Genomic DNA, 14,714 nt, shown 5'->3' on the forward strand with positions numbered 1-14,714 from the left:
CTCAAAACTCTTTTTCAGCTACAAATTCTCTAAGTCTTATGCTTACTATTTTGCATTCTAGAAATTATTTTGCAGAAGCCCCTTCTAATAGAAAGAAACAAACACTGTCCACCAAATGCTGCATATTACATTTGCTATGTAAGCCTAATTAACATAAATTTCCTTGTGCACATGTGCATATACGCATTGTGCTATGCTGTATATATTAGAAAAACTGTACCTCAGCAACACATTTGGGACATCTCCAGTCACCTTTGGGAACATCAGGCAAAGGAGGTATTAAGCAAAAAGTGTGGTAGCTGTCATCACACCCATCACACAGCAGCAATTTATCCTCATTGTTTCCCCGACCACAAAACAAGCAAACATATAAGTCAACCTAGAAAAAAGTAAATTTCTTGTAATCTCATGACACTTATATATAATCCAACAGTTGTTACATAAACCTATTTCTATCCTTCATGCCACAGGACAGTTTCCAAAACTTAAATGGGAAACATCTGTTTCTCTACAGTGGACAATAAAGACGGAAGGAGTTGCACATCTGCATCAACTCTCATACCAATTCTGAAGATATCACAAATCTACTCCCCAGGCAAACAAGTGTAGAAAATGGAGAGTTGCTATTGGGATCAGAGACAGAAAGATAGCAAGCAGTGTCTGCCTTACAAATTTGAACTTATTTATGTATATCCCACCTTTATTATTTTGCAAACAATACAAGGCATTGAAAACATACCCAACATATCTTCCTCCTTCTACTTTCCCCACAACAACCCTATGAAGTGGGTTGGACTGAGAGAGAGGGACTGGCCCAAAGTCACCCAGCTGGCTTTCATGGCTAAGGCAGGACTTGAACTCACAGCCTTCCATTTTCTAACCTGGTGCCATAACCACTATACCAAACTGGCCCTCTAATCCAGGAAGTTATTTTTAAACAAGCATGTGTGAACCCTTTGAAGTTCAGAATGTCCCTCCACAAAGCGAAAAAACTGGTTGCTTTCAGCATTCTAGGTATTTTGAGGATAAAATATTCTTTTCCAAGCTATAAAGCAAGGGATCCCCAACCCCTGGGCTGCAGCCTGGAAGTGGGCAGCGCAAGTGGTAGGGTTAGTGTTGTGTGTGCAGATCCATTTGCATAAGCCTGCCACTCAACAGAACCATCCCCTCTCCCCCTTTCCACTGGTGGAAAGTTGGGGACAATTTCTATAAAGCACTTCCAAGATGCTCAAAATGGTATTTTGGACGCTTGAAATGGGTTGCTATGTATGAAAACAGTTCAATGTTGGAACTCTTTTACACGTTCTTAAGCACCCCATTGGAGAAACTTTAGTTAAAAATCTAATTCCCCTATCTTTGTTCTAATGAAATATCTTTTTATGAATTTGGCAATTACTGAATTTTAGTACATTTTAATGAAAAAATATTTCTAGTTCTGCAACCTATACATTTTAGTGAAAACCGTAACATTGTCAGAACTTTAGAATTTAATTTTTAAACTCAAGGACACTGCTCTTTAACAAATCTTAGTTCATACTGGAACACAATTTTCTATTCAGAAAGCAAATTAAAGTTTAGGCTTGAGCATTGTAGTTCTTGTTTGCTCTAACCATCTTTTAATTTGTGAAATAAGCCACAATGTTGTGGTTCACAGGTCATACTAAGTCAATAATACATAGTTTGGGAACCACGACAGCTTAGTTTATACTACACATCAGGCCCATACTAAACAAACTACAGTACATCTTTGCAACCCAAAAGCCAAGCTCAGCCTAACAATGTGTCAATCATCAGTAACAGAGTTTAAACATGCTTCGGATAAACACATATCCATCATCCAACAAAAAGTAAAAAATTGAAATTGAAATAAAATAATAGTAAAAACCCAATGGACACTAGGTCTTTTTCTACCATCAGTTTTCTATGTTTTTATATTTCAAACAACATGATTCAATCAAAGAGAAATATTCAATCCAGGAGTTTACAGAAATCAAGTAAGCATATACTGGATTTCAGTATTTAAAAACCTGTAAAATCACAAACCAGGGAAAATTCATTATTATAAATGGTTCATAACACAATTATCCAATGATTCATAACAACAACGGATGAAATATTCATTTAGAGCCAGATCACTCCATTAGGATCAAAAGCTAGAAAACTGTATCTAGGATGAAATAAAAATCCATACATTTTCAGTCTACTTAGTGCAGGTAGCCTCATTTAACAAGCACTAATTCAAAAGCCATTTGATATAGTGCTGAATGACATTTACAACTGGTTCTTGTAGTTGTGGCCATCACAGCATCCCTGTAGTCATGATCATGATTTGGGCATTTGGTAAGCTACCTTGCAATTCTGATGTTTGCAGCATCTCGCAGTCCTGGAATCGCCATTTCACTGCCCACTGCTCACCAGCAAAATTAGTGGGGAAGCCAGTAGGAGGTCACAAAGGGCAATCATATGACATTGTGCCTAGCGACTGCAGTTTTGCCTAACAACAGCAACTGCTAGAATTACCTTAGATCGGCATGATTACCTGACATTGGACTTTACAACTGTACTGCTTGGAGTTGTCAGTCCCAGTTACTGTTCTTAAACAAGGACTACCTGAATGAGATCCATGTTCATGGGGTCCAAAATTTAGAAGGGTAATATTTTGATTTCATTTTACATAGGCTCTTGAAATATTGGTAACATACAGTAATAATACCTAAAAGCTGTACAGCATACATCTCTACTTGACAACAATGTAGAAAATGAGTGATTGAATAATGTTCCCCAGCCATAAGCACAGTGGTAATTAAACCTAAGACTAGTAGGTACAATTTGGCAGCTGCCCAACAGTTTATTGGTGACCATAAAACATTTTTCACATTGTCAGTAGTTCTTGGGAAAATAATGTACAAACTAGAGTTTTAGTCTGAGTAAAAACTGGACTTCAAGAACTATAGGCTGAACTACAAATTTTAATAGTAGACACAGCATTCATAAACACAGCAATAGATATTACTTCCTTAATTTTCAAACAATTTTAATATTAACTTTAATTTTAATGGAGGCATTATATTTTCTTATTCCTTTACCTACATTTTCCCAATCTAGACCAACAGCAAGGTATCAATGAGTGACATGTTGTAAAGTGAACTTACAAAGTTGACAGATAGTGCCCCTTTCCGCTGCCGCATCTGCATACCAAAAGCCTCAGATCTGGTACCTTTGCGTCTCCGAGGAACATCATCTGAAAAAGAGAATGCATAAATCATAAACCACAAAAGAAATCAGAAATCTGGAATACAGCGGCTAACAGAAGCAAAATATAAGATGCATTGTTTGACTATATTAAACAATAGACAGAAGACTCATTAGTCACATGACTGCAACAAGGGCTACAAAGTAGCAGTTCACAAAACATTTTGCCAAGGGAATCTAAACAGTTTCTCAAAGATTCATGTCTTTCATCTTACAAGATTGATATCTTTAAAAAAATGGAAGTCAGAAGAATATGTGTAGGACTTATTTCTAGCTTTTTTCCATTATATTATTTAATGTGAGGGTAACTGCACAAACCAGACCTATTTTCTATTGCAAAGCTGGAAATCTGGGGGGTCGTGATTTTCAGACCAAAGGATACAAATCTATTCCCAGATATGTTTCTAAAATGGATTGAGAAAAGCCAAGCCAGATACACAATTGCAGTAAGTTCTTTTTGGTCAGCAGTTGCTAGATTCACAAGTAGAATATCCTAAGCATCTATAACCCTACACAAAGAGAATACTTTTTTACCTAATCCTTCCCAATTTAACTTGAATGTACAGTACTGTATCTTTTCCAACTCCAATAAACCCTTAATTTAATAGTTCATTCACAATTTTATCCCTAGACAATGCCATTCTGTACACATGCAAACCCTCATTTTAACAGATACCCCATTATTTTGTTAAACCAAGAATACAGAATTTATCAGAGGCCACACTATTTAGGTATCTTAAAAGCCTCACAATAATTCACTTTGCATTTGCTCCAAAAAATGACAATTACATACACACAACTGTGTAATATCCAGTATTTACAACACTAAATGAAGCTAAGCAGACAAACATTTTACAGTATCAAGACTGATAATACCTTAATCATGTTATTTACTTATTTCTTTGTAAAATTTATTGGCTGCCCATCGTACGTAATTGGTCGGACTTTATGTAATTAAAGTATGTCTATGTTTAGTCATTCAAACATAAATAAATTAAAATCCAACATTAAAATCTAAGGACATGTGGGGAAGGGGGGAGTAGGGGGGAGGTGAGATCTGTTGTTACCCAATCAATTATCTCCACTGTGCTGTTCCCCCATTTGGGGCTCTAAGCCAATTGGCAGAGCCACATCTCGAACCCTTACGAAAGGATAAAAGGGCTGGAGCCAACCTCATATTGGGGGCAAGATGTTCCAGAGGGCAAGAGCAGAGAAGACCCTCCTCCTGGATCCTGCCAGATGGAATGCTTGGGCTGATGAGACCTGTAGCAGGCCACCTCTTCCGGCACAAGTGGGATGAGCCACTCATAACATTACACCAGTTGTTAAGAATTATATGAATGGTGATAAAATTCTGCATTGCCAATAATAAAAAGTCAATAATTGTTTTGAATTCCAATCTTACCTTCCTTTTCCTTTGTCCCCAACGTCAATCCCATCATCTTTGGTCCTGCTCCAAATATCTGAAGCTTCTTCAATTCAGTATTTCTACTCACCTCTCCTCCCTCTGCCTAAAGACAAGATTACATAAATTCATCATTAGCACTTAAGGCTGAAAGTAATTACTTTCCATGCTGGATGACTAAAAGTTATGATCTGGATCAAATTCAACTTTTGCAGGTATCTTTTTTTAAGAACAATGCTACTAAGGCACTTCAAAGGACAAACATTACTTTAATTTCTACCACTACCTACAACATGTTTCAGACTAATCATAAAAATTACCCCTCTTGGAAAGGCATCCAAACTACTAATAGAAGATAATTAAATTACATACTTCTATATACAGAGACTATCTACTAGGCATTTTAAAAATAATTTTCCCCAAATAGTTAGGAAAAAAGATATTATTTATTAAAGGAAAATGTTGAAACAAATAAGAATACAACTTTTTTCTATTGCATTTACGTCCTACTAATTTGCTTTAAACCCAAAAGCATGTATATTCTATTATGTACCTCATCAGCAAAAATACAATTGTCTATAGCCATAATAAGCATCATCTGTTCTATTTCTTCTAGCTGATAAGATATTCTAACCTACAATTCCTTATACATCCAATAATTGCTTTCTTTTGCACAAGTCAAATATTTTAAACAGATTTCATAAATAAATGTTTAACATATATTCTTTAAAAAATGCTGAAAATCCTGGCTGTGAAAATATCATGTAACGTGGAGTACTGGAAGACAACAAACAGAAACTGAGACTCAGAAAAATCAGATTAAAAAAATCAGATTTTACCTTATCTGAATTTTTTAAACTAGTAACTGTTTAAAAGAAAAGATTCAAAACTTGTTTTGATTCAAACCATAGAAAGAATTCTATTAGGAACTACAAATTTCACATATAGATATTACATACAGAAATTCAATTGTTTGCCTGGTTCTTAATATTTTGAAATATTATAATTCTGTTCATTCCACAAGTCAAGTATTTCTGAAAACATTTAACTGTTTAATTTTGTTCTGAATATTCACACCACATGAAATATAACAAAAGATCTTGTATCTAGGTCATTTTTTTTTTGTGGCTAGGACTGCCTCTCCAAGTTTTCTATCTACGCAATTCAATTTTAACTGATGATAGCAAAGTCACAACCTGAGTACTTCTGTTCTACAACAATCCCAATTAAAGCTAATTAGTAACAGCAACTGTGTTTTAAGAAGGAGATGAAAAATGGTACAAAGAGTAGTGGGGAAGTATCCTGATATTTTAATTATAATCTTCACAGTAGGGGGTGGGGTTACTGATGTTTATTTTGGCTGCTTGTTTGAATTGTCTGTAAAGGTACATGGGTAGATGTCCCTTAAAACTATCAATATTTTACTATTAAAGCTACATAACTACAACTGAAATTATTTTGGATATTTCATATATTGTTCCAATTTGAGAAAAATGGCCATTCAAATGCTAGAACAAAAATGATCTCTTTCAGCCTTAACCAACAAATTTTAAAGGGCACACAGCTTTAAAGTGCATTATAAAATCCAGATTTAAAGAATTGAAAAGATTTTTAAAAATATATTTTTAGCCTTAACCTCAAAGGAAAATTCAGCAGAATCTGGGGAAAACCACTCTAATTTACAAAAGTATGCCAGTGGGAATTGTCTACCCAATTTAAATATCCAATTCCAAAAACAGCTGCAAAACAAGATGAACCCTGAGAATTGGATAGGAAGCAAACAGACCTATAATGAAAGAGTTTTGCCCTTCCAAAGAAAGTAAACAAAGGAAAAATACAAAACATCAAAATCAGTTTTTCTTAGAAATTTGAATGAAATATTGCCAATAAATGTAGGACTCTTAAAGCATAAAGTTCATATTGTGGTTTGCCCAACTTTATTCACTTTTTTTGTCTGATCCTTCTATTGTTCCTATACATACAAAATTGTTGGGTTTGAGTAACTTAGCTGCACTTCAGTTTTTAGTTTTAAGAATTGTATGGCAGGGTCCTTGTGGGCAAAGCTACACACAACTTTTCTCTTGGGCTTTTTTGAGTCAAACAGGAAGGGAATGGAATTTAAATAATTATTGGTAACACCTAATTCTCAAGAAAAGTATCCTAACTCACATGGGAGAAAAAAGCTATTTTACCAAAGCCTGGCGAAATTATATAGAAGAGCCAGACACTCCTTGCTGCCAGCATTTTCCTACTTTAATTGGCAACCACTTATTCTTAAAATGTTTTACTATTCTTCATACTAAAGATTTGAATAGTTTGAATAGTGTCTAAATAAAAGCCTAAACTCCTTATCTTTTATTTACGCTGATATTACATAAGCATACACAGGTTTTATACACAGATTATATAAACAGATCAACATATATAGCAAACTTAGAAATAACACACTTGTGTATGTTTTGATAGCATTCAATAAACACATTGTTATAAAGTAGACCACCTTATAGTTTATATCATAACACAGCATGTTTAGACTAAGTTTGAGATATTAGCTCGCCTAAGCCCTCTAAAACAGGAGAAAATCAAACTTCCCAGTTTGTAGTTTGAACAGCATGCTATACCAGATGATGCTCATGCAAAGTTCAACAGCTATCACAAATAAAATGTTGGGATTTTTTAAACAGGTTTATCAACTGAAGAACTATTAATTAGATTATACTGCATGTTTATCTAACACTGAAAAATCTCACTGTGGTCTCTTTGTACAAATCTTACGACCAGAAAAAAGCCACTGCATTTTTAATGCTTCTGCACTGCACTAAACTTAAAGGCAGTCTATCTACGGTGGCCAATAGCCTGAGTACCTGGGACTTCACACGTCTGGTTCTTTTCAGCACAACATTCATTCTTGCACCCTGCTTTGGAGGAGACTGAGCATCAACAGCAACTTCCTCAACTTCCACTTTTTCTTTAAGATCCAAGCTTGGCTTTTGGATGCCCTACAGAACCACAACACAAAAGGACAACAGATTGATTGGATCTGGGATGTCACTCTGGTTTCAAACTGTACATAGCTACCGGGACAAAAAGGCCTGTCAATAGTGATACATTATATATGTTGTTTGGACAGATTCATCCACAAAAAATAAAATTGCACATTTTCCAAATGCCAAAAAAACCCTTTAAGTTTGACTTTCTTTCAACAGTGTTCTCATCCTATCTAAAGAGATACAAAGAAAGAGACCAAAAAACCCCAAATAACATGGTTCTCATTAGCAAGACATTTTACATAAGGTAAATGCGTATTAGACATGTCCACCTAGTACAGGTAGTCCTTGACTTATGACCACAATTGAGCCCAAAATTTCTGTTGCTAACGAGACATTTGTTAAGTGAGTTTTGCCTCATATTACGACCTTTCTTACCAGTTGTTGAGTGAATCACTGCAGTTGTTAGTAACATGGTTGTTAAGTGAATCTAGCTCTTCCATTGAATTTGCTTCTCAGAAAGTTATGAAAGGTGATCACATGAATGTGACCATCATAAATATCAGTCAGTTGCCAAGTGCCTGGATTTGGATCAGACACATTTCAGTGCCACTGTAACTTTGAATGGTCACTAAATGAACTGTTGTAAGACAAGGACTACCTGTATACATCAAAAAAGTGTATTATTTAAATTTCTTACAAATAAAATACTCTCACCATAAGGCTGACACCAGACTGGAAAAGTTCATAAGGATATAAGATCCGTTCATAGTGTGACTTCAACAGTGAACCTGTTGCTTTTCCTGGTAAATAACCCAATCGGCTTGCCACTTTAGACCATTTCTTCTCTTTAGTGACCATTTCAAATCCTCCTTTGCTGGCAACAATCTAAAACAAAAGTTAAAAACAATCTGGCTGCAGATTTCTACAGGTCAAGATAGGATACAAAAAAAGCATCTGTAATATAAAACTACAAACATTTAAGCTATCTAGAAATTTTCCTCCAAAAATTTTCTTATATACATATGTAAATAACTCGCTACGCAGTTTGCACATCTGCCATTTAACCACACAAGAGCCTGAAACATTCAGTTTGATTAGTCATGTTCTGAAACACATTAATTTAACTTGCAATTATCTAATTCAGAAAATCTGGAATTCGTATGAAAGTTTATGTCACGAGCCTTAAAGCAACAAAATAGAGTATGTATATAGATCTTTCAAGATGAAGTTTGTCATCATTATTATTTGGTAAAAATATTTTTTTTTGTTCTCTTCCACTCACTCTTTCTGGTTCAAGCAACCAAAAGATTTGTGAAGGATAGAACTTGAATAAAATGAAAGCATAGCTGATAACAAAGAAACTAATTTTAAAATAGAGGACTTCTTATTTACATTTTGCTAAAACTGTTTTAAACAAGAAGAAAGTGCAACAGTAACAATGAAGTAACAATTTATCATGTACTAGGGAGGATATAGATCAGAAGATCTTTATAGGAACAGGAAGGTGAAATGTTGTTTTGGGAGAATCTTGGACAAAGATTTGATCAAGAATAAACAGTAGTAATTAACCTAGGCTGACTATTGCACTATAATGGAGATTTAACAATTTTAAAGGAATCCTAAAGAAGTTAATTATTTTAGGAAGTTTCGATAAGTTGATTTCATAATAAACTAACAGAAAGGACTTCTCAAAAATCTCAACATAACTCTTACTCTCCCCATCCAGTCATTCCTTAATTTCTCAATTTACAATGGTGTATCATTTATTTGAAGACTGCTTGAAATATATTATATAATGACTGAAAGATTAAAACAATGTTTTATTAGCTTGCTGATACAGAATATTATGTGCACAAAAATCCTTGCTGCCTTAGATAAAAATGCAGTTCTGATTACAAGAATGCGCTGGTATATGCTACACTTTCTTGACCATTATGTGAATACTTTCTTTACAAAAGAGTTATGCAGCATTTATAATGGAAAAACTTGTTCAAGTATCTATCACTTGCCCACCAAACCACTACAGATTCCCCCCTTACCTTGCTCAGGGAATAAAGATCTAATATTTTTCTTTCTACTACTGGAATTTTCAGTGTAGACCCTTGAAGTTCCCAGAATTTTGCTAGGTGATCTAAAAAATCCAACTTCACTCTAGTCATTGCCTATTAATCAAACCAGCAAAAGGTATCATATAAATTTGATGTATAAAGTTAACTGTTCACAAAAAACAAATGGAAACAACAGAACAAAGCCCATTTCAGCCATTTCAGAGAAACCATTTAATATCAAACTTATAGAATTGCTATGAAATGGGGGAGGGATGTCTTAAAATATGTTATATGAATAAATTCTACAGTCTAATGAAGGCTGAAAAGTGTAGAGGAAATCATTATGGAAACAGACAGGTATAGCCAGGTATACCAAAAATTGTATAACATTTTCCATACTTCAGGTTCCTCTTAAGTAAATTTTAAGAGACTTTTGGCAAAAGATGTTGCTTCCTCTTGCCTGAGGGAAGCGGGGAGATTAAGGGCAATTATTCAAATTGTCTAAAAGCTGTAATTAATTCTAATAATGATTAGCTGGAATTCTACAAGTGATAAGTTGTAATAAATCTATGTTTACTGAGCCCAAATAAAACAAGATAAAGATAAAAGCAAATACTGGCAAGATTGGAAGAATAACAAAATAATACAGTATAACCTCTCAATCTTAAACTATATTTAAGTCTTAAATATAGTCAAATCTTAAACTATATTAAGTCTGAACCAGCTTCACCTTCCATAGATACTCATTACTAAGGAATATTAGGTTCTATCAAACCCCATGAAACATGAGTGCTGATCAGCTCTTTCCTCATGTGCTCTCTACTGCATAATGCAGAAAAGGTAAGATACACTAATTAGCTCCACTATTTCAACTGCTTTAGGTTAATATATTCCTGTAGACTCCCCCCTGCAGTATAAAAGATCATAACCAGGGCCTTGTGTTATATTCTAATCCATGAAGTGCTGCAAAGCAAAACTATCAAGAGTGCAATAACGATTAAATAATGAATACTTTTATACTTTCCTCCTGCCATAAGGAGTGTCCAAGAGAGCCACTGGCACTGACAAAAGAACCCAGATAGAAATTAGTTCTAGTAAACTGTCATTTTTACTGGAGCATCAGAAAATTATGCGCTTATAAAACAAAAACGTACTCATAAATACTGGGAGAGTTATTTTATATAATTATATCAATGCAACATAAGAAACTACGTGGGTGTTTCAGGTCATTCATCAAACCATCTCACCCAAAAATTCTAAGTAATCCAATACTGATGACTAGAAACTTACCTCCAGTTCATTCAAGCGCTGCACCCGTGGAGTAAAACGAAAATTTTGCACATCACATGCAAAAGGAGGTTGCCAATCCTAAGGGGGTAAACAAGAAAAGTCACATTTAACAAAACAACACATCACTCATATTTTCTTTTTTTCTTTTGATTTACAAGCATTCCATGAAAAGCTGAAAATATTTCAGATAAAAAGTATTACAAAATGTTTTCATACTATCAATTATATATGGCCTAATCCTAGTAACTCCAAAATTCATATACAGTAGCTTAACACTATACAGAAAAAATACAAATTAGAACAAAGCTAGGATTCACTACGTTGCAATTAAGAATCTGACTTTCTTGAAATTTAACTTGTTTTGGGCATGATACAGTTTGGCCAAAACTAAAGTATTTGTATTGTTCTAGATTTTGATAGAAATATCAGAGAAATTTTCCATAAGAAGAACAAGGGTAGTGTATTTTTTCTTCTCCAATTCCTCTTCCACATGACCAACACACCAAAACACCACACTTCAAGTATGGCACATTCCACTAGCTCATCTGCCCCCTCCCCATTTTCCCAGTGCCTGTCTTTGCTGCTGTCTTGTTCCATCAAAATTTTTGACTTTTCCTGATTCCCATCCTGGAACACCTGTCCCGCAGAAAATGTTTTTCAGGTCCATGTCCAGATAGAACATGTATCTCTCTCCACGCCTGAACTTTGCAAATTTTCTATTCCATACACAGAACAATCAGTGCATTGAATTGTTTGCATGTCCCTAATCAGAAAAGTGTTACAAATGTCGACCCAAATTACAAATCTATAAATACTCTAAAAATGGCACATCACTCAGCAGCTGCTCACTTCTTTGTAACTCCCCCTTTCTTTCCTACAACCAAAGAACGGATTGCTACTTTTCATGACTATTTTAAAATATATATATATTTCTCTCCAACTAAATGAATTTGTAATTAAGCAATGAGTTAGAATGCAGCCAGCTATACTGGAATATAGAATGACAGTTTATTTTAAACTTTTAATAATATGAATCAGAACATCTGTTATTCATCACTAGTTATTACTTTTAAGCTATTTGACCATGTAACCTATTCATTATGCAGGTGTTAAATAAATTAAAACTAGACATTTAAACTGAGTAAGACTGGGAATGATTATGTTTCATTCCAACAGATATTTTAATCTAAGGTACTTGACATGATCCAAAAATAAGCATTCCTTCAGAGTAATATGTCACAAGCCCAGTACATGACTTCCATAGCTTTGAACACAAAGCTGACAAAAAAACCCACCAAATACAGATGTAATGGCTGTTTTTTTTTTCCAGCACGGCTTAAGACTTCTCATTCCAAAGAATTTTATTACTTGTTATTGTAGCTGATCTATGTTAAATATCTTTTTATACCTGAAAAGCCATCTGCTTTGCAAACTGAAGCCTAAAACTCCTCTGTCAGCATCAGTTAAATTCCTGATTATGATAATTCTTAATAACTAAGTGACAAAGAAAAAAGCTGGCAAGTGCTATGACTTATAATTGTTTTTTCCCATTATCCTTTGTATACTTGGAGTAGACGACAAAAAAAAAAAGAAGGGAAAAGGAGCTGAGTCCCAGGCTGATCACACCGCTCTGGAGTTAAAAAGAGCCAGGCGAATAAAACTGCTACTGCTCAGAAAAGAGAGCAAAGATGGAAGCCTTGATCTAGACTGACCTTGGGTGATGAAGGGGAGTGTCTATCAGGTACTAGAAAAGAGTTATTCAGGACTATGCATTCTAATCTCTTTTAAGGAGATTTTCTTCAAATTAACAAGAATGGTTTGACTTACAAGAGCTCTTTAAACATAGAGCAGAAAAAGAATCAGAGTATTTTTAAAATATTTACAACCAAAAAAACTGGTAGACACACACACACACACACACAATGCTACTGGGGCTGTACAACACAGTACAATAGGGACTATGTAGTTCTAGACAAAGAGATACAAAGCAAAATTATGTCCATAGAGAACCCAGACCGATACAGGAGACAAATGCGGGGGTTTTGTTTTTTTTCTCCCATGGAGGCCAGGATACAGTTTAAAAGCCAAAGCTTTTAAAGCCAGAGCTCTCTACCCTGGATTGACAGAATATAGCTCAGCCACAGCGCTTCATACTGCAAATCAGAATCCCTCCCGTTAAATTTAAGCCATCTGGCTAGACTTGGGTCAGAAGAGACGGTATTTTAAACATCACCCCTTAGAAGCTCTCTACCCTTTTCCCCGGGAGTAAGAATTTAGCCGCCTTCGCCTAACCTATATTGTTCCTCCGTTTCCACTTCGTTCTCGCTTCACCCGCCCCACCAAAAAAAACCGTTTCAAAGGAGGCTTATAACCCTGAATCAACAGAGGGTTTGTTGTTGTCCCCCCGCTCTTTCGGCGTCGACCCATCGTGACAAGAGGCGCCATTGCTGCAAAAGATCAAAAGACCTCGGAAAAAGTCCCAAACCGCTCGAGAAAAGGCCCGGACTCCCTTCGCCCCTTTTCCCTCAGCCCCATCCGAATTAAAAGGGCGAGCAGGCGGGCGGCCATTTCTGGTGGGGAGGGGGGGCTGTGGTGGAAGGGGAAGCAACTTCTTAAAAGAGCAAAGCCCCGGCTCCGAGGATACCCCGAGAGCTCTCTCCATCCCTCCCCCGCAGGCCCGGCCGGTACCTTGGGCGGCCTGATCTTGCAGATGCCCGTTTTCTCAGCCAAGGGTCGGATGCGGCCGATGAAGCTGAGGGGGTTGCTGAACTCTTCCCAGCTGGGCTCGAAGACCGGGCACTCGGGCGGAGGCACGAATTCCGCCACGTAGTGCGGCCCATCGAGGCCGCCGTCGTCGTCCCCCGACATGGCGTCGGCGCCGTCGTCCCTGCCGCCGCCGCCGCCTCAGGACCCGGACGAGAAGGAGCTCGGCTGGCGGGGAGGGGAGAAGGAGAAGGCGAAACCGCTTAAAGATGGACTAGCAGGCGGAGGGACATTCCGGTACCCAGCGAGGAGCAAAGGCGATCCTGGCCGACGAGCAGCGGAGTCCTTCGAAGGCGAGGCCGCAGCTCCCTCAAGGCCGGTCCGGGCTCCTCTCCCCCCGTTTGTTTTTGTTTTCTCCCCCGCCCGCAAGGATTTGTGCTGCTTTGCGTGTGTGTATATGTGTTTTTTTTTTCTCCTTTTCCTTTTCCTCCCCTTCTTGAGGCTCAGCGGAAGTGACGCGTCTCAGTTAAATCCCCTTTCTCGCGGAAGCGACTAAATCATATCCTTCCGCTGATTTTTTTTTTTTTTTTTAAAGTATGTAGTCCCGGCTCTGTTTTTGTTTGGTTTTTTTTTTTTCCTACTGCTGTCGGACTGAAGCGTTTCTCTCTCGCTCGGCGTTATTCGCTTTAGCGCTTCATCGGACGAAGTTGAAGGTGGGGGGGCGAACGATACAAGAGAGCCGAGGGTTAGGGTTAGGGTTAGAGCCGAGTCACAGAGCGAGCGAGCTAGGGTGGGTGTGGGAGTAGTGGAGGGGGGGGTATGAAAGAGTATGTATGAGTGCGCGTAGGTCTTTCTTTTAGCGGAGTCGTTATACCACAAGAACTTCCGGTGTCGAAAGCTGGTTCTTCCCCCCACCCCCCGGTCTCCGCTTTTCGGGCTCTGTGTGAATAGATTCTGCCCCGCCCCTTTCCGTGCAATCTTTGCCAGGCTGACCGTCGTGCGCTCCTCTCTCTTTCTCACAAGACT

General features: G+C 37.0%; 1 protein-coding gene across 1 annotated transcript in view; it reads right to left on the reverse strand.

Moving 5' to 3' along the window:
• The window catches only part of KDM5A (lysine demethylase 5A), a 48,038-nt gene extending 33,640 nt beyond the window's left edge, over positions 1-14,398 (reverse strand). Inside the window, exons 1-8 of the mRNA XM_026719077.2 lie at positions 13,674-14,398; positions 10,986-11,063; positions 9,687-9,809; positions 8,362-8,532; positions 7,522-7,656; positions 4,658-4,763; positions 3,153-3,241; positions 221-379 (exon numbers count right to left, since the gene is read on the reverse strand). Of these exons, the coding sequence (XP_026574862.2) occupies positions 221-379; positions 3,153-3,241; positions 4,658-4,763; positions 7,522-7,656; positions 8,362-8,532; positions 9,687-9,809; positions 10,986-11,063; positions 13,674-13,853 (1,041 nt within the window). The 5' untranslated portion in view covers positions 13,854-14,398. The remainder of the gene's footprint in view (positions 1-220; positions 380-3,152; positions 3,242-4,657; positions 4,764-7,521; positions 7,657-8,361; positions 8,533-9,686; positions 9,810-10,985; positions 11,064-13,673) is intronic.
• Positions 14,399-14,714: the final 316 nt, after the last annotated feature.

The sequence above is a fragment of the Pseudonaja textilis genome, chromosome 5 (genome assembly GCF_049901715.1).
Source record: "Pseudonaja textilis isolate UNSWEBS1 chromosome 5, rPseTex1.2, whole genome shotgun sequence".
NCBI classification, from domain to species: domain Eukaryota; kingdom Metazoa; phylum Chordata; class Lepidosauria; order Squamata; family Elapidae; genus Pseudonaja; species Pseudonaja textilis.